The sequence below is a fragment of the Cetorhinus maximus genome, chromosome 21 (assembly GCF_964194155.1).
Source record: "Cetorhinus maximus chromosome 21, sCetMax3.hap1.1, whole genome shotgun sequence".
Lineage (NCBI taxonomy): Eukaryota > Metazoa > Chordata > Chondrichthyes > Lamniformes > Cetorhinidae > Cetorhinus > Cetorhinus maximus.
In genome coordinates, this window is record NC_135899.1 from 65878739 (window position 1) to 65900026 (window position 21288).

The following is a 21288-nucleotide window of genomic DNA, read 5'->3' on the forward strand; positions in this document are numbered from 1 at the left end:
CATTCCTCATGTCATAATATCATCAAATCCTAATTTTCTGGGAGACTCCTGTCCAAACATACAGCTTTTTGGACAGTATTTCATTTTAGAGAGATTAACCATTGTTGGCATGCCTACATGAATGCTATTCTTTATCCTGTCAGTAGTATCATAATAGCTGGAATTATTTTCTTTTAAGAACTATTGTGGAGTAATTAAAGAATTTTATTGATCACTCAGTTTAACAGGACACATGCCCGAGTGTTTGCGCGTTCTTTCTCCCTCCCTCCCCCTCTCCTACTTCCTCCTCCCTCTCCCCCACTCCCTCCTTTCTCTCCCTCCCTCTCCCCTCTTCCTGGGAGACACTCCCACACGTGTGTGTGTGTGTATATTATATATACATAACATATAAAATAAATATAAATTTTATACTTAAAAAAACTTCTAAAAGTCGTACAACTGACAGGAACAGCCTACTTTCCAGCAATAAAATTAAAATGTACACTAAGGTTTAAGTACGTAAGTTATTTTCATTATACAAAAATAACTTGTTTTGTAAATCTTTCAGAAATTAAAGCAGGATATCGCTAGCCATCAAAGCAGCATTAACACAATCCAGGAAATGGTTTGTGGTTTCATTGAAAATGCAGATGGAGCAACTGCTTCCTCGCTCCAAGAGAAACTTGACCAGTTGAATAGCCAATTGGGAGCAGTGTGCAGTGAACATCAGGAGAAGGATGAGAAACTGAGAAAACTGCTACCCAAAATGGAGCAGTTTGAGAAACTGGTACAGGATGTTGGACTGTTCATGGAAAGCAAATCTCAGAGCCTGGCAGCTGGAGGAGACCCAAATAAAGACATTGCTCATTTTTCACAGAAAATACTGGTAAATATAATATTTGTAAACTGATATTTCTAGTCAGAATATACCAATCTCCATTTTTTAAAATGAGTACTAAAAACATTATAATAACTTATCACATGCAAAATACTTCAGATCTGGATACTTAACACAGTAACTTCTCGAAGCTGTGTTCTAGACCCAGCTATCTCAAGCGGTTTTACCAATGACCTACACTCCTTCATAAAGTCAGAAGTGGTGCTGTTCACTGAACGATTGTAGTGTTCAGCTCTATTTGCAACTCCTCAGATAGTGAAGCAGCCTTTGCTTGCATTTAGCAAGACCTAGACGACAACCAAGTTTGGATTAATGAGTGGTAAGTAACATTTGCAGCAAGAGCAAGCTTAACTGCCTTCCCTCAACAATCAATGGCATTACCGTTGCCAAATTCCCTACCATGAACACTGTGGGGTCACCATTGACCGGAAACTTAAGTGCACCAGCCACATAAAGGCCATGGTTACTAGAGTAGGTGAGAGGCTTGGAATTCTGCAGGGAGTGTCTTAACTCCATCACCAACAAGGCACATGATGAGTATGATGGAATTCTCTCTACTTAGCTGGATGAGTGCAGCTGCTGCACTTGGGACACTCAACACCATCCAGGACACGCAAGCCCACTTAATCGTCACCCCATCAACCAGCTTAAACATCCACTTTTTCCAACATCAGTGTGCCTGTGCTACAGTGCTATCTACCAGATGTGGTGCAGAAATTCCCCAAGGTTGTTTTATAGCACCTCCCAAATCTGAGAGCTTACAGCACCTAAAGGGACAAGAGCAGCAAGTGCATAGGAGCACCATCACCTCCAAGTTTCCTTCCATATCACATACCATCCTGACTTGAACATATTGCAGCTCCTTCATTGTTGCTAGTTGGAACACCCTTTGTGACAAAATTCTAGGAGTTGCTTCACCACATAGACTGCAGCAATTCTAGAAGGTCCACCACCACCAATCAAGTGCAACTAGGGATAGGCAATAAATATTGGTCTTGTCAGAGGCATCTATATCCCGAAAACAATTTTAAGGTTGCTACTTCTAAATGAAGTTAGTTAGAAATACTCTTAGTTTTCAGCATTTAGGTTATATTATTGTAAAACTACACTTCGAATTGACACCTAATTTGGTAATTAGATTAAAAAGTGCAAGAAATTAAAATATCACACTGCTACAATATAGTTTGGAGTGAGGACAGTGCAAGGGGAGCTCTCTCAGCTGGTCTGCTCTTGGGGTAGATTTATTTCTAGGATGACGTTCAAAATGATGAGTTCATTCCCCAGCATTTGCATTGATAAATAAGAGAAGTTCAAAAAAGTCACAAAAAAGAAGAGCCAGGCTATTTTCTTAATTGCATATGACTGTGTTTATTGTTACCATAGGAGGAGAGCACAGAAATGGTGAAGCAAAGAGGAGACCTACAGACTCTACAGCAACTGGCAGAGGAGCTGACAGCATCTGGCACTTTGATAGACAAGAATCAGCTCATGGAAACTGTCAAAGACTTAACCAGAGGATACAAAAAACTAGAGCAAAATGTTAAGAAGAGGTAAAAGACATTGCAATTTTAAACAGGCTTATCTGGGCCATTTAGTAGCTTCTACGGGAGGCATAAGCCCTAACTTCATAGAATTAATGTGTCATGAACAGAATGTATTTTCTCTCTTATAAGTAATCAGTGTGTTGTGTATGGGAGGTATGCCTTTCCTTACCCTTGGAGTGTGTATTTGAATTAAATAATTCAGCAGCAAGCTTTCATAACCTTAAAATAAAGGAGGTTACTTATTTTCACACACCCCAAATTAATGCAACATCACACACTCTGTCTCTTGCATGCACACACATGCACAAAGAATAGATACAGATAAAGATAGTGCACTTTTACAGTTAACAGTTAATTCACACTCTGATTTACGATTTCCAATTTCCAATGTGGCAGGCCTGTGGTTTCTTGAATAGATTTGTTGATCTAAAGTTAAAGTGAGGGTCTTGTAAAGCGAAGGGTTCACAGCAGATTGTGATATTTCCTGTAGTCGAATATCTAGGAGATTGGTTCTCAGATGAAACTTTTAAACCGCACTAGGTTAAGTACTTCAGCTGCTTGATGACTTGATCCTAGTTTCAGAGTTTGGTTCTCGGACTGTCTGACCAGTGATGGTTCTTAAAAGGCAAAGTTGAAACTGCTTTTTCTGCAGCTGCTGTCTCTTTGATGTTTTTCTGCAGACTCCTCTGGTCTCTCTATCTTTAGATAAAACTTTTTGGCCCAGACCTTCCAGTCTCCAGATGGTTGTACCCTAGACATACCCTGGAAGATGTGCTGGGGGATCCCTCAGAAGTCCCAATGCAAAGACGCCACAGGAATTGCCTGGGAAGTTTTAACTCCTAATGGGCAATTCGCCTACATACGGAACCCTCTGCAAAAGCCTCCCAACTCTGAGTTAAAGTCAAAGACTTCGGAGGTTTCTGACTTGCTTATATGGATAGTTACCCCAAGAAATATTAAACAGAAATAAAACCATATCCAACTCCTTGCTAACTATACAACTGACTCCCCACTGCCCCCAACCCTCTGACTCTCCAACCCACCCCCCAACCTAACTAACTGAACCTCACCAATCAACCTACCCATTTATTTCATGCACACTCATTCACTAACATAGTGAAAAGCTTTTTAAATGTCACAATATTAGAATGCTTTTCACTGTGTTAGCGAATTAAGATTTATCAAAGCATACCAACTAGCGCTGTAAAAGATGGGTGTGTGGCCCTGACGATCCTGCCCGTGGGAAAAGGACTCCCAGAACAGGTACACTCCACATTTCTGAAGTGGCCTGGTTCGGAAGTCCAGGCCAGAAATGCAAAGCTCTGGTGCTATGTGTAATAAAAAATAAAAAAAGGAGCAGAGTGGCAATGCACTGGTGATTGCCGCTCCTCGGGAGATTCAGCCCATTATCTCAAGCCAGTTTTCATCACGTGACCAATACTGGCAACCAGATAACTGGTCTTGTTGGCTTTCTTTTGTTAAATTGCAAACCTAGAGACATAGAGTCCAGGAGTCCATGACTCTGTGTTTTGAGCAAGCTTTGAACAATGGTAGGAATGAATTCCACAGAGAGGTGCTGTCTGGATATGTCCATTCTAGAGGAAGTCCCTCACCCAAGGTAATTCATTTAGAACTTTCCAGAAGCTTGATAGCCTGTGTTGAATAAGCAAAGGTTACCTGACCCTTTGTCAGCCATCTTAACAGTTCATTAGTGTCTGTTTTAAACAAATAAAAGTCAGTTCCAGAAGCTTCCATACGAGCACAGTCCATGTTTAAAGTTATAAATAGGACAAAGCTTTACTGGGCATGACAAATGTGTTATCATTGCATTGAGAAAATAAACTGGGACTAAAATTTCAAAATGGTTTGGCATGATCCCATTCAGAAGACTGTTTCAGTATATAATTGCTTTTTTAAAATGCTAAATCACTATTTTAGAAATAGGTAGATTTATGCAATTTCCATCCAAAAGGCTGATCAAGTGACCTAGTTCCAGGCTTCCACTAATACTGCTCTTCAACTAGCCTCTAGATCAGTGGCTCCCAAACTTTACTTATTGCCTTCCAGATCTACCAGCTGGTCACGTACCCATACTAGCATACAAGTTCAATATTTCAACCGTTTTAATACCTAAGCATTGTGCAAAATAGACAAATTATAATACGTATACAATTTAATCGATGCCCTAATAGTACTACTTGCCATTAGTCTGATGGATTGAGGTTGTTTGGTTGTGCATAGCTACATAATATTTCAAGTGAAAGGTGATAGTTTGAGTTGTAATTTGGTTTCTGCATAATGGTGCTGCTGATACTTTGATTTCGTTCCTTGAATGATGAAAATCCACTTTCACACAGGTGAATTGTAACTAACAGCATCAAAACCCTGACAGTATGAGTTGTCTGACAGTTCGGGGAAATCTGTTCACATCTGGACCAAAATTCATCCAATTGCTTTTTTTTAATTTAATTTTGAGACTGCTGTAAGTTGAGATGTCCAGGAGGTTCTCTTGTTCTTTTATTGACAGGTCTAGCGGCATGGGCACTGTTGAAAATTCTGTGAAAGGTTAATGTTCCATTGAGGGAAAGTAATCACATAATTGCCACTTCAGTGAGATGTTGCTTGATGCCAGACTTAATACTGTCCTTTGACTGCAGTTCGTTTGTTGCCAGGAATTCATGCATGTTTAGGAAAATGTCAGTGTTGTTTTTCTTCAGAAAGTGAGCCCAGCATTCCAACTTTTTTTTAAATCAATTAATCAATTTTGTCCTGGACATTGAAGACGGTTGCACTCAGTCCTTGAAGTCCTAGATGTGGCTCATTCAGGAGAGAAAATATACCTGACAAATAGCCCTGCCATGAAAGCCAGGCCATGCCATGGAGACACTGAAAGAGTGGAAATGGGTTGTCAGTAAAGAATAACTTGATCTCGGAGGCAAGTTTAAAAAAAGTTCCAGGACCTTGCCATGTGACAGCCATCGAACCTCCACATAGAGCAATAGATTGATGTGCTCACTTCCCATCTCATTACATAGAGCAGCAAATATTCTGGAACTCAAGGATAAACCAAAAGTTTACCATCTTCACTGCATTGTCCAGGATCTCATTCAAGTTGGCAGGCATGCTTTTGGCAGCAAGTGCTTTCTTATCCATACCACAATGCATCCACATAACATTGGGAGGACTGCTCTGATATGTGTCACTACCCAACTGTACCTGTTAGTCATTGATTTTGCCCCATTGGTGCAGATGCCAACACATTGTGACCAGACAATACCAAGTTGATTTATGAAGCTGCAAAGCACCTGAGGAAATCTCCTCAGCTGTTGTTCTGGTAGTCAGCATCTGACAAAACAAAATACCCTCATATATTGCATCTTTGTAAATATACCACACATGAAGCAGTAGGTGAGTTAAGCCTGCCATCTCTGTGGATTTGTCCAGCTGCAGAGCAAAGTACTGACTGCTAGTGCTGTGTTTCACTGGTTGAATTAGGGCATCATTGGCCATGTCAATAATTCGATATGACACGTGTTGTTTGATAATGACATTAACTGAATTAATTTTGGGCCTTCTCTCCAAGCATAGTGCTTACCATACCTGCAGGCATGGGTAGTATTAGCTCCTCTGCTAAGTTGTAATGCTTTCCTGACTTAATAACTCCAAGCTCACTGGGTATGAGGTTTCAAGGGTTTTATCATTAACCAACAAAAAAGTGAAAAAACCGCTTCCGCTGAGAAGTCACAGACCTGAAACATTAACTCTGTTTCTCTCTTCATAGAAGCTGCCTGACCTGCTGAGTATTCCTGGAATCTTCTGTTTTTATTTCCGATTTCCAACGTCTGCAATATTTTGCTTTTGTATTTTGCCTTGCTCGTCATTAGCTGTGCCTTTGTCCATTTGAAAAATGTTGACGGTTTGTCCAAGTGTTGTTCATGTTTTGTTCCCAAGTGTCTGCATAGAAGAGATAGTTTTAGTCTATTATTTGACAAGACTGTGCCACATAACGCGCACACCACAGCCGAGGGTATTCCGCAGCTCCAGTCCAAATAATTCCCAGTTTAATGTACTTTTTGTCAGATTTATGTCTCTTTGATATAGATTCTGTTTTGTGCATCGTGCCAAGGTTTTGCTCCATAGGCTGAGATTCACATGTTAAGTCAGTAATTGTGTCACCAGCGATTTGATAAAGTAAACTGGTACTGGCAAGACAAATTTCATCACTTCTCATCATTGATATTTCCTTCTCTGCTTAACACTACTCATCTTAACATCTGTCCATTTTTAACTCTTACATCCCGGCAAATATTGTTGCAGTGCAACATGTACAACCACAAATAAAGCACCCAGCTCCCTCCACCATCTGCCAACTATCCCCAGTTCCTATCAGGACTTGCTGGCATACGCAGGCTGCAATAACTCACTAGTTCTCAGCATTTGGAGTAGTATACATGGCCCACATAGGCAGCCAACAATTGTTGAGTCTATTGGACTCCACTGCAACTGGGTTATTTCAAAAAGCAGACCCAGAGTGTGATGATTATGTCATACTAATCTTACCTTTGTGTTTGATATATCCAGGAACTTAAGAGCCCTGTTGCGAGTTGATTTCTGTAATGTTCACGGTGCTCCATGTTAGAGAGGGGAATGTCAAGCTGGGTTACTGGGGATTGAGCTGGGTAGAGTATCAAATTATGTGTTTTATTTTAAATTGAATTTCCTTTGAATTAAATAATTATCAAGCTTTCTCAACAATTCTTGGACTGTTAAAATTTGAAATGCTTTGCGTTTCTTTTGTAGGCTTTGATCTTGTTCAAAATATGAAAAAGCACCAAACTCATTCTTTATACTTTATTGTAATTTGACAGTTTTAATCAAAAACATAACTGGTCTCATGGACTTCTTGTGCTGATAAGTACCATTTTGGAAAATGGAATTGCACCTTTAAAGTTAAGCTGCCACATAGCAAGATATTCCAGATGCAATGAGGACTCTTTAGGTTTTTTCATTATTCTTTTTGACGGTCAATGTGTTGCTGTTGGGAACCATTTAAGTTAATAATGGTTTAGGTAGAGAGCCTGCGTGTGTGGTTGTGAATTATTGATTGCATCAAATGAATCCTGTCTTTTGATGCCAGTCACAATACAAATGTTTTATTTTGTCCAAATATGGCTTGAGGGGCAATGGATTGTCAATCAAAGTACTTTGGAATATAGAAACCAGATATTCAGTAAAAGTGGTTGCTGGTCAAAGGAATGGCCTATCACACACTAAATTATGATTAGTCAAATTTGGAATTCCTTATACTCTAAGTGAAGCTTGTCATCCAATCCAAGATCTTTAAACAGGCAAAATGCAGTGCATACCAGTGAGTAAACCATGATGTAGTTTGTTGTCTAGAATCTAACCAAAGGAGTGTGCGAGATTGAAGTCAATGACATGTAAATAAAACCAAAACTGCTTTTGCGTGTTTACTTCTGTTTTCACTGCATCAAACAAGGTCGTTGTCCAAAAAAAAAAATTACCCTAGGAAATGTAACAAGTTATATCACAGATGACATTCCTCAGGAAGCAAGTTCTATTGGAGTAACATTGATCCTTTAGTGCCAGATTTTGAGAAGTGTTTAAGCAAATTTCAGTACCTCAGAAGCAAGCTTTTGCAATTCATGCCCTCCCTCAAGCATTGCTCATGCTTAATAAAGGTTTTTCTTCAAGATAAACCCAAATGCCAATTTATATGGACAAAGGGTCAATAAAGATGGCAAACTAATTTTACTTTTTAAAAATTAAAACTACTTGTATTTTGGTGATACAAGCTTGCAGAAATTGTCCTATCATTGGCTTATAGCACTGCCATAATTTCATTTTAAAAACTAGAAACTCAGATGATGATCTGAACATGTGACTCAATTAGACCAATTTCTATTTTCCCCGTACCCATTTCTTTCACTTTTATAAAAAGATAAAAGCAAAATGTCTCAGTTCCTCTCAGAAAGGAACTTTTACCGGATAACTACAATTCTATTTCGTTAAACAACATGGTAAAGAATAAATCACTACCTTGCTTGTATCCAAATCAGATGATTTAAGTGAAACATGTTGATCAATTCAAGTTCCTTAAAGGGCTAAAATTATTTGGATGCTAGATAATACTCCATGATGTCGTTTGGAGTCTAGCCATGGGAGTGCACGAGAGAAAGCGCAAGTGGAGTGGCCGTGCATGGGGATCCGCTGCCATTACACAATTTCTCCACGCATTTCCCCCCCACCCCCCTTCGCCAACAGAGGTGCCTCGCCTACCCTAGAGGTATGCACACCAAAGTTTGGGAATCGTGCTCCAGATTGTGCAAGAGTGGTGAAGTCAATTAACTCTATCGCTCCTCCCTCCTGTCTCATTTCCCTCCTTTTGGGAAAGCGCCATGTCTTTATTGAATGAATCTCTAAACAACCAGCTGAGTTCAGGAATTTGCTATGTTGAAAAATGTGCCATTGCCTGCCAATGAATCATTGCTATTAATAACAACATGCTTCAGCATATTTTAACTAAATTTTAACTGTTAGCAGAAACAGAATGCAGTAAAAACCAATTAACATATCAGCAACAATTTGTATGACAATAGAGAAGGGGATAAGTCAGATAAACAGCATTTGGGAAGATAAACTGTTAGAGAAAATTAGAGATAGGGAGGAGCAAGACCACAGGGATTTTAAACACAGGAGAGGAATTTTAAGTTTAAGGTTGGAGACGAGCAAATGTTACGTTAGTGAGGGAAAGAGTGATGTATAAGGAGGACTTGATGTGGGATAGAATAAGGATAGCAGTTTTGTAGGTGACTAACGTTACAGAGAATGGATGATGGAATGCCAGCCTGGAAACCATTCAAGAACTCAAGTCTGCATGTGACAAAGGTGTGAATAAGGGTTTTAGTAACATTTGGACTATCAGTGTTGTGGAGTTAGAAGCAGACATTCTTTGTGCTAGATTGTGAGGTCAGGATCATAAATCCAGCTCAGAGTTTAACAGTCGATTATTTGAAAAGCAACATTATCTCAATGAATTTGATTAAAAAAAATTTCAGCAAACTTATTTGAACAGTGAATTCTTTCCGAAAGGGTCATGAGCCATTTCTGCATCAACTCAGTTTTACTACTGAAATTTCATTAACCTTGACAGATTATACACTGTCATCACCTCAGCTCCTTTTAAGATTGGGTGTGATGCCAATCATTAGTATTTTGGTCTGTGTTTGTCTAAATATTCCTTGGCCGACTTGATGAGATGCTTTCTCCCAGAAGATTCTTAGTTGCTGTCACTATTAGGTGAGCTGCAAATCTGAACCATTTCTCTTGATTTGTTCAGAACACTCATTTTTGCAAAGTCAAGTTTCCCTTTATTAGAATTTAATCAAACTTGAAAGTGACATCTTGAAAAACAATGGATTTGTGTGAAAAATGAGCATGCTAGTAATGTGGGATTATTTGCTCTCTAAATACGACATCAAATGGTTTTCATAGCCAGAATCCTCAGAAGTTTGAAAAACGCATTATTAATAACAGGTTCAAAATGGCTTTGTGTTCTGACTAAAAGAGCTGAAAATGTTAATATAGCTTACTAGAGATAATGACAGTGATCTATAGCAAAGTCTGGGTCTGATGTCAGTTATTTTCTGGGCACAACTTTACTGTCAGTTAAATGGTCATAAAGTCAAGTTGGTAATCAACGTTAACAGGTGCCAGTCTGAATTTTATAGATTAATACATTTGCCCTATTTGAAATTATTCCTCCTACTGGCCAATCAATAGAGTTACTAGTCAATGTTGTCTGTTGCTAACACAGTTCAGCTCCCCTGCCGCTGCTCTTTGCACCCCTGCCATGAGAGATGGTATCTGCAAATGTGTAAAGTGGCAGAAAATGTAACTGTTTTAAATGCATCTATAAAGCTGATGAATGAGTACTAAAATAGTTTCACTATCAGTCGAATTCCATTGTTAACTGTAATTTCCAGTAATAGATAAATGGAAGCCCAATGTTTTATGTATTTTTCAGAGAGGAAGAGGCATTATCCTGCCAGCAGCAGCTGAGCGAGTTTGCATCTCTGGTAGAGTCAATCAGAAATTGGTTAAAGGAAACTGAGTCTAATGTACCAGCTTTTGAATCAGCACTTAATACAGACATGCTCGAGAAACAGATCCAACAAGTAAAGGTGAGTAGGCATGAAGAAAATAACATGCAGAATTTGAGATTGTTTATCAAATAGAATGCATTTTTAATTTTAACATGTAAAATTGCTGCGTAATTAAAACAGTTTCTATGTGGGTTCTTCAAACTCTAAATCAGACATGTTATTATATGGAACAAAGCTCTAAATCTTTCGGAGGAAGGCAGAATGATCTCAGCCAATATGATGTAAGCACCAGGCTAGTTAGTTGTTTGTAATGTTGGCTTTCCCTCTTCCGGGAGTGGGGGGGAGAAAAGCATGATAGAAATGAGCTACATGGGTAAAATTGGAGTAGGACAATATAATGATATGGCTTATTTCAATTCACAGATCCTGTTGGAGGATTGGTCATCAAAATCTCCAAAGGTGCAAGAAATAAATCACAAAGGAACCGAGTTAGAAAGTCTCATCATGGAAATAACATCATCTGACACTACTTTGTTGTCCAGTAAAACAGGTAACATCTGAGATCAAGAAAAATGCAACTAACTTGATTTCTTTCATTTTTAGAAATAATTTTAGGTGCCCTGTACAATGTATTATTTACCATCAAAAGAGAACAGCCAAACTACCTGCTCACAATTTCCCTCAATACAATTCTTCAGTCATCTTGCACATATGTGAGAACGAACGTGAATAATTTTTATTTCTTCACACCTTTTGGAAATGCTTAGCCTCTGTCTAATGACACAGCCATGATTGGGATTTTTCCACCCATTAATTCTTGGCTATGCTGGTCATTAATGAGCCACTTTATAACAGCCCCCATATCAAGCATGTCACTAAAACTACTTACTAATTACAATGTATTTCTAATTATTTCATGTTGTCCAGTCATTTCTTATGTTCCAGCTTTCTTTGTAATTTGCTTAAATGTTTTGTTAAATATCAGTCCAATTTCTAATCAGTGCAACTTTATTTGATCTATGTGCTTGCCATGTCAACATAGGCTAATTTGGTCAGTATTCTCTTTATACATAGCTTATATTTTATCTTAGAAAAGCCGTAGTGTACCTTTATTCCTATATGTAGCTTCATTTTTCTTAATTGTATGCACCCACCCGATAAAGCAAATTTATGGTCTACTCCTCGCTTTTTCCCAGTATGAGTCTCGAGTCGTAACACTTTGCATTGCTCAAAATAGTTGAGTTGTTAGATTGAGATAGAAATTTAGCTGAAGAAGAACACTGTCTATGGGTATGTTCCGCCATTATATGATGTTCATAGTATGTAACTGAAAATATTATGATGCAGTGAAACTATCTTTCCATTAATTTTTTTTAAATGCCTCACATATACATAATCTACAAACTATATGTCCCCACATAACACCATTACCTACATGATGGAGTGGATACCTTGAGCTAAAATGTTTTAGTCAGTGAAATTTATTGCAACAAGAAGAAGAAGGTATTGCAGTGTAGCAGAATTCAAATTCACTCGTCTAGGTTAGAAAGAGCTTATATTTATTCACTTTTCACAGTCCAAAAGTACTTCACTTTTGAAGTGTTAGTTACTGTTGTAATGCAGAAAAACGCAGCAGTTAACTTACACATGGCAAGGTTCCACAAGCAGCAATGCAATAACGACCAGATAATCTGTTCTAATTACATTGACTAAGAGATACATATTGGCAAGACACGGAGAACTCCCCCTGCTCCTCTTCAAATAGTGCCATGGGATCTTGTACTTAAGAAAGCAGGTAAGACGTCATTTTAACGTCTCATCTAAAAGATGCCCCTCCGACAATCCTGCATTCTTTCAGTACTGCACAGATGTGTCAGTCTGAACTATCTGCTCAGGCCTGGAGTAGTACCTGAATCCACAGCCTTCAAAAATATAAAAAGAGTGTGACCGTTGAATTAAGGCTGGCATTTTGGATCCTATGAACGTTTATAAGGAATTCAAATGTGCTATACAACTCAATTTTATATGTGCATTAGTGTCTATGGCATGGTTTTCCACAATCTTATCTGCGAAATAACACTGCTGAGGCTTTGCTATATAGTACTTAAACATACTTTATAAATCACAACTACCCACATTTGCTGCAACACCAACAACATCTATATTTAAGATTTGAGTACAACTACCACACATTACAAAGCACTTTTATTTTCAAAAAGAACTTTATCTGTAGAACAATGCTTGTTAGTGCCTTGTGATATCATGCTGAGGGAGCCTGTGTCTGTGCTTAGCTTTTGTTCCTAATATTGGCTGTCCTGTGCACTGTTGTGTCTCCCTGTTGTTTACTCAGGTTCTGTAATGATGAATGGTGGAGTGACTGCACCTAGTATGAATGGGTACCACAGAAACAAAGGTGAGAACATAGAAAATCTGAGCTTCTGTTTCTGTTACATCTTCCAACTATTTTTCTCCTCAAGTAGATTCAGATAGGAATGTAAACTAGATGAAATAAAATGGTATTAATTAATTATTAATATGCTGTACCAGGAGCTCCCTCCCTGACAGCACTGTGGGTGTACCTACCACATAGACTGCAGTGGTTCAAGAATTCTCGAGGGCAATTAGGTTTGGGCAATAAATGCTGGCCGAGCCAGCGAAGCCCACGTCCCGTGAATGAATAAAAAAAATATATGTACTGGAACACAGCCATGGTTGCCAACATATCCAATGTTCCAATTTAATTTGTAACTTGTTACACAACCTAAATCAATCATTCTCCAGGAAAAAGAAAGCACACGTTTGCTGCAGTTAGTTATGGAACATTACTTTTAATTGCATAAGTTTCTCCAGGCAAAAGAAACATGATGTAGTCAAATATTAATAAGTTATCAATTATGAAATCATATTTAGTTAAGTTTGAGTAAAAGTAATATACTGGAACAATGTGCTCTGAGGAACCATGTGACCTACCCCTTGCTATATAAACATGTTTTGAACAGTTTCCAAAGAAAGCCTTTTGGTAGTCTATTTTAGCACTTCTGTTTGTCATAAACAATTACTGGGAAATATGATGTGGACATTATTTTTTTCCAATTTAAAACTGTAGCCAAGGCAAGTAATACATGCTAGGGATAAAATGTTCCTAGTGAAATTATTAAAGAAGAAAGCTGCACCCAGTTTCAAGATTCACAAAGAAAATTCTGCATTTAAAAATATATAGCCTGTCCTTTATTACTTGAATGTGAAGCCTTGCATTTCTCCAACATACAGATTATGCATTGATGACATTTTACAATGATTGTCTCATAATTGAAAGTATTCTGATGATGATCTGAAGATCCTATTGCTGCGAACAAAACTGGTTTTTTGAAATTTTTTGACATTTGCCCAATGTCTCTTATTGTCTTTTGTAGAACTTACAGAAATTCAGCAGAATGTCTCTGATGTGAACCATAATTATAAGACCCTGGGAAATGTACTAAAGGAACGTCAGGACCACCTTTGGGCCACAATTAACCAAATGCAAGAGGTTCAAGAAGAAACCAATTCTGTCATGAAATGGCTAGAGTTAAAAGAACAGACTTTGTCCACGTTGAATTCATCACCGGCCAAAACTCAAACTATGAAAGCACAAGTGGAGCAAAACAAGGTAAATATAATAAATATATCTAATAAAGCATAAATGAAATCCCACATAGTTAATAATACCGCACTTAAAATTATCATGACATCTTTGCAAATTAAACTTTTGAAGCTGATGATTTTAAATTGGAGATTTTTTGGTATACAACTGGGTACTTCTTGCTTGGGTAGGAAGTAGTTCTATTAATCAAAGGAGTCAAATAGGAAGAAAATAGACAAATTAATTTTAACTCTTTACAGTCTGTTTTGAGCAAAACAAAATGAGTGTTCCATCTTCATTCAGTTGTTCAGATTGAGCATTTAGGCCTGGGCTTCAACATTTATAAGGGCTAATGTTAATTGTCTGAATTGCTTTGAATGCTGTGTTCTGCAAAGCATAGCCCAGACCATCAAATACTATAACTTTGTTCATCTGAAGACCTGAATTTTCATTCCTATTATGAGTAAACAAGCACTTTTAATTTGGGAAACAAATATAATTGAGGTTACCTTAGTCTTGATTTGAGTCATTGTATTAGGAAAGCAAAGCTCCAAAGTTTGTCTTTAATTCTTTTGTTACTTTGTTTATGCTGCGGTTGTGGTATGTAAATTGAAAAATAATTTTTCAGCCAGATAGATTGAAATATTTAATTATTTTATTCCTTAATCTTTTTAGTTTTACTTAAATTCTACTCGCATTCTGATTGATAAATTGTACCAGATTAAAGTTTATATAATAGAAAATGAACACGAAAGCAATAATAAACACTTAATTCTTAAAGAGCTCACATAAAAATTTGTGCAATTAATTGAGCTAACATTTAATTCCACACTACGTAAATGCTTCAGACATGACTGAATTAATGCTGTATTTTAGTAAAAGCAAGTTTTCAAAGCTGTTGCCAGTCATTAAACTCCTTTTTCATTTAGGCTTTTCTTGTTGAGCTTGAACAGAATTCTGGAAAGGTTGAGAAGCTGAAAGAGATGTTAAAAGATATATTGACAAAAAATCCAGACTCCCCAGAAGCTAAGAAGTGGATGGAAGTGCTAGAACAAATAGGTAAAACAAGTACAAACAGTACTGATATTCATGTTTGTGGGATGGAATACCTTGCACTTAAAACAAATTAAAGAACATATAGAAACTGCACTGGCACGTGGTGCTTGCGATAAGCACCAACTTGAATTGGTTAAGTTGAATGGTCTGCTTTCATGTTGTAATTTCCATGCAAGAGTGGGAAGTCTAATTTCTTTTAGTTAATAGATTTTTTTTTTTAAATCTTTCATGGGATGTGAACATTGCTGGCTAGGCCAGCATTTTTATTGCCCATCCTTAATTGCCCTTGAGAAGATGATGGTGAGCCGCCACCTTGAACCACGAAGATAATAGGAATCATGAAGATAAGAGAAAATAAACGAAAGCAAGGGGTAAATTACTTAAAATAATCTGGTGACTGAACTGAATACTTCAAGTTGCTTCATAAATTTTTATTAAAATATATTATATATATACATGTATAGATAGTTATACATGTGCACAATAGTTCCTTCCAATTAAGGATTGCTTCAAAATTAGTTCAGTTAAATTATATCAGGAAATTCTCAGGTTTGATTCCTGGTTTGTGCCAAATTAGCACAGAAAATGTAGACCTGAAGAGAAGAAATTAGCCAGAGTAGCCTCTCTCATTGCTGTCCTGTGACACCCCATGGAATTGTGTGCATGTGAAGATCTTGGAGGGGTGGGAAGAGAGAGGGCAAAAATGAATTGCTGTAGTTGCTGTGTGTAGCTGCACTATAAATACATGTCAAAATAACATTTTTTTCTTAGTTATTCTTTCAGGGATGTGGGTGTTGCTGGCTAGGCCAGCACTTATTGCCCATTCCTAATTGCCCTTGAGAACATGGTGGTGAGTCGCCTTCTTGAATTGTTGCAGTCCGTGTGGTATAGGTACACCCACAGTGCTGTTAGGAAGGGAGTTCCAGGATTTTGACCCAGTGATCGTGAAGAAAAATGACGATATAGCTCCAAGTCAGGCTGATGTGTTGCTTGGAGGGAAACTTGCAGGTGGTGGTGTTCCCATGCATCTGGTCCTTGTAGGTGTTAGAGGTTACAGGTTTGGAAGGTGCTGTCGAAAGAGTTTATGATGTCATGCACAGAAACCAGATTGATTTTCCCCCAAATTTAGGATGAGATTACCATCAGTTGTGATGATCTACACAGTTCAGTAGCAATTCTTTATTGATTGTATAAACTTGCCCGTGATGAATAGGCACTTGGATCAGCTGGTAGGGGAACATTGTTTCCCATTGGGTTGTATCCCAACCTAAGTCACTGTACTTGGGGGAAAAGAGGGATAATGGGTGAAAATTGAGGAAAAGTGACATTACATTGACTGAAGATTCATGGAAAAAGCTGGGAGCTGCTGCTGAAGTTTCAGCCTTACTTAAGTGGGAAGATTTCGGTTATCATCATGAATGTATTTATAATATATTTTGAAATGTGGTATATTTTTTTGCTAATTTTGAGTTTATGGTTTGCTTTGGAAACTAGACTGGCTACTTAGCCTAGAATGTTACTTTAATTATAGTTTTAAAGTTGTCTTTCTCGAAGGTTAATGTTTTGGAATCCCACAGTATCAAACATAAGAAATAGGAGCTGGAGTAGACCATTCAGTCCTTTGAGCCCGCTTCATCATTCAATGAGATCATGGATGATGATCTACTTCAAAACCATGCACTATTCTTGTATCCCTTGATGCTTTCAATATGTAGAAATCTATCGATCTCAGTTTTGAACATACTCAACAACTGAGCCTTCCCAGCCCTCTGAGGCAGAGAATTCAAAGATTCGGTGTTGGGTCCCTTGCTGTTTGTGGTATATATAAACGATTAACACTTGAATGTAGGAGGGTTGATCAGTAAGTTCACGGATGACACGAAAATTGCGGGGTGGTAAATAGTGAGGAGGATAGCCTTAGATTACAGGAGGGTAAGCCTTAGACAGGCTGGTCAGATGGGCTGATCAGTGGCAAATGGAATTTAATCCAGATATGTGTGAGGTAATGCACTTGGGCAGGACAAACAAGGCACGGGAATACACTATGAATGGTAGGACCCTGGGAAGTACCGAGGATCAGAGGGACCTTGGTGTGCATGTCCACCGGTCCCTTAAGGTAGCGGGACAGGTAGATAAGGAGATTAAGAAGGCATATGGGATACTTGCCTTTATTGGCTAAGGCATAGAATATAAGAGCAGGGAGGTTATGCTGGAACTGTATAAAACGCTGGTTAGGCCACAGCTAGAGTACTGTGTGCAGTTCTGGAATCCGCATTGAAGGAAGGATGTGATTGCAATAGAGAGAGTGCAGAGAAGATTTACCAGGATGTTGCCTGAGCTAGAGAGTTTTAGTTATGGAAACATAGAAAATAGGAGCAGGAGTAGGCCATTCGGCCCTTCGAGCCTGCTCCACCATTCAATATGATCATCCAACTCAATAGCCTGCTCCCGCTTTCTCCCCATATGCCTTGATCCCCTTTGCCCCAAGCGCTATACCTAACTCATTCTTGAAAACATGCAATGTTTTGGCCTCAAATACTTTCTGTGGTAGCGAATTCCACAGGCTCACCACTCTCTAGGTGAAGAAATTTCTCCTCATCTCAGTCCTAGATGATCTACCCCGTATCCTCAGACTGTGACCCCTGGTTCTGGACTCCCCCACCATTGGGAACATCCTTCCTGCATCTAGCCTGTCTAGTCCTGTTGGAATTTTATAGGTTTATATGAGATCCCCCCTCATTCTTCTGAACTCCAGCGAATATAATCCTAACCGACTCAATATGTCATGAGGAGAGATTGGACAGACTGGGGTTATTTTCTCTGGAGCAGAGGAGATTGAGGGGGGACATGATTGAGGTGTCTAAAATTGAGTTGCATAGATGGGGTAGACAGGAAGGAACTTTTCCCCTTGGTGGAGGGATCAATAACCAGGGGGCATAGATTTAAAGTAAGGGGCAAGAGGTTTAGAGGGGATGTGAGGAAGAATTTTTTCACCCAGAGGCTGGTGGGACTCTGGAACTCACTGCCTGAAAGGGTGGTAGAGGCAGAAACCCCCTCATAACATTTAAGAAGTATTTGGATATGCACTTGTGATGCCATGGTATAAAAGGCTATGGGCCTAGTGCTGGAAAATGGGATTAGAATAGTTAGGTACTTGTTTGACCGGCGCAGACTCGATGGGCCGAAGAGCCTTTTTCTGTGCTGTAGACCTCTATGACTCTATGACCACCCTCTGAGCGAAGAAATTCCTCCTCATCTCAGTCCTAAATGGCCTGCCTCTTTATTCTGAGACTATGTCCCCTGGTTCTAGACCCCCATCCAAGGAAAATATCCTTCTTGCATCTAACCTGACGAGCCTTGTAAGAATTTTCTATGTTTGAGTGAGATCACCTCTCATTCTTCCAGGCTGCAGAGAATAAAGGCCCAGTGTATTTAATCTTTTCTCTAAGGACAATCCCTCCATCCCAGGAATTAATTTAATTAACTTTCATTAAATTCGCTCTATGGCAAATACATCCCTCTTTAGGTAAGGCGACCTAAACTGCACACAATACTCCAGATGCGGTCTCACCAAGATTCTATATAATTGCAGTAAGACATCTTTACTCCTATACTCAAATTCTCTTGTAACAAAGGCCAACATGCCTTTTCCCACCTTAATTGCTTTCTGTTCCTGCATGTTGGCTTTCTGTGACTCATGTACAAGGACACCCAAATCCTTTTGAAGTGCAACACTTCCCAGTCTCTCATTATTTTAGAAATACTCTTTCTGTTTTTCCTGCCAAAGTGGATAACCTCATTTCTCCACATTGTATTCCATCTGCCAATTTGCCTGCTTAGCTTCTCCAAATCCCCTTGAATTTTCTTTTGCATCCTCCTCACAACTCTCACTTCCACCTAGTTTTGTGTCATCTTCAAACTTGGAAATACTACATTTAACTCCCACATCCAAATCCTTGTGGCACTGCACTAGTCACAGCCTACCAACCTGAAAATGACCCATTTATTCCTACTGTCTGTTTTCTGTCCATTAACCAGTTCTCAATCCATGCCAGTATATTACCCGCAACCCCATGTGCTCTAATTTTGTTCACTAACCTCTTGTGTGGGACCTTATCAAAAGTTTTCTGAAAATCTAAATATGTCACATCCACCAGTTCCCCTCATCTCTTCTGCTAGTTACATCCTCAAAAAACTTCAACAGGTTTGGAAAACATGATTTCCCTTTTATAAATCCATGTTGACTCTGCCCAATCCTGTCATTATTTTTAAAGTGTCATGTTATCACATCCTTGATTTATAGATTCTAGCATTTTCCCTACTACTTGATGTTAGGCTAACAAGTCTGTAGTTCCCTGTTTTCTCTCTCCCTCCTTTCTTAAATAGTGGCTACATTTGCCACCATCCAATCTGCAAGAACCATTCCAGAGTTTAAAGAATTTTGAAAAATGACCACCAATGCATTGACTATCTCTGCAGACACTTCTTTCAACATCCTGAGATGTAGATCATCAGGTCCAGGGGATTTATTTACTTTAAGTCCCATTAATTTCTAATACTTTTTACTATATTAATGTGTTGCAGTTCCTCATTTGCACTAGGCTCTTGATTCTGCATTAGTTCCAGGAGATTTTTAGTATTTTCTCCCTTGAAGACAGACACAAAGCACTTGTTTAGTTTCTCTGCTATTTCCTTATTCCCCATTATAAATTCTCCTGACTCCACTTGTAATGGACCCACATTTGTTTTTGCTAATCTTTTCCTTTTTACATAATTATTGAAGCTTTTACAATCTGTTTTTATGTTTCACACTAGTTTACTCTGATTCTATTTTCCCTTTCTTAATCTTTTACTTGGCCTTCCTTTGCAGAATTCTAAAATGCTCCCAATTCTCAGGCTTACCTTTTTTGGCAAATGTACATGTCTCTCTCTTTGATCTAATACAACCTTTGATTTCTTTTGTTAGCCACAGTTGGAACACTTTGCTGGATTTTTTGTGTATTAAAGGAATGTATTTTTGTTGTAAACTATGCATTAGTTCTTTAAATGTTAGCTATTACCTGTCTACCATCATACCTTTTAACATAGTTTCCCAATCTACCATAGCCAATTTTCCCCTCAAACCTTCATAGTTTCCTTTATATAAATTTAAGACGCTAATCTCTGAACTACATTACTTTCAAACTTAATGTAAAATTCTATCAAATTATGGTCACTCTTTCCTAAAGGCTCCTTCGCAACAAGATTATTAATTAGCCCTTTTTCATTGCATAATACTAGATCTAAAGTAGCCCATTCCCTCGTTGGTTCCTCAACGTACTGCTCTGGAAAACAATCTTGCATACATTCCAAGAATTTATCCTCCACAGCATTACTGCTAATTATGTCTACCCAGTCTATATGTAGATTAAAATCCCCATGATTACTATATTATCCTTGTTACATGCACCTCTAATTTCCTGATTTATACTGTGATTTCATTACCACTGCTGTTTGGGGGCCTATAAACAACTCCCACCAATGTTTTCTGGCCCTTGCTGTTTCGTAGTTCCACCCAAACTGATTCTACACCTTGATCTTTAGAATTAAAGTCATCTCTCACTACAGTGCTAATGTCCTCTTTAATTAACAGAGCTACCCCAGCACCTTTTTCCCAGTTTGCTATCTTTCCTGAATGTCACACACCCTTGGATATTCTAGCTTTAGTTTCCTTGTAACCATGTCTCTGTAATGGCTATCATGTCATACATATGAATTTCTATTTGAGCTGACAATTCATCTGTTTTATTGTGAATGCAATGGACATTCAGATAAAGGGCCCTTAATTCAGTTTGTTTCACTGTTTCTGTAAACTCTGGCCCTACTTGCTGGCACACTCCTAAGTTTGCAATCACCGTTCCTTACTGCAGTACCCTGATTATCATTACCTTTATGGCTACCTTGATCTATTGCCTTGTTATTTTCCTTTAATTTACTCAATCTTCCTCTACATGATCCCTTCCCCGCCCTAGTTAGTTTAAAGCTTTCTCTACTTCCCTAGTTACATGACTCACTAGAATACTA

The 21288-nt window shown here is 38.4% G+C and overlaps 1 protein-coding gene across 4 annotated transcripts in view; it reads left to right on the forward strand.

Moving 5' to 3' along the window:
• Positions 1-21288, forward strand: part of LOC144695942 (microtubule-actin cross-linking factor 1-like) — a 554471-nt gene that overhangs the window by 385585 nt on the left and 147598 nt on the right. For all 4 annotated transcript variants that reach the window (XM_078567039.1, XM_078567041.1, XM_078567037.1 and 1 more), the window contains 7 exons: positions 548-865; positions 2261-2427; positions 10469-10625; positions 10971-11097; positions 12898-12960; positions 13961-14196; positions 15099-15228. In XM_078567039.1, the coding sequence (XP_078423165.1) occupies positions 548-865; positions 2261-2427; positions 10469-10625; positions 10971-11097; positions 12898-12960; positions 13961-14196; positions 15099-15228 (1198 nt within the window). The remainder of the gene's footprint in view (positions 1-547; positions 866-2260; positions 2428-10468; positions 10626-10970; positions 11098-12897; positions 12961-13960; positions 14197-15098; positions 15229-21288) is intronic.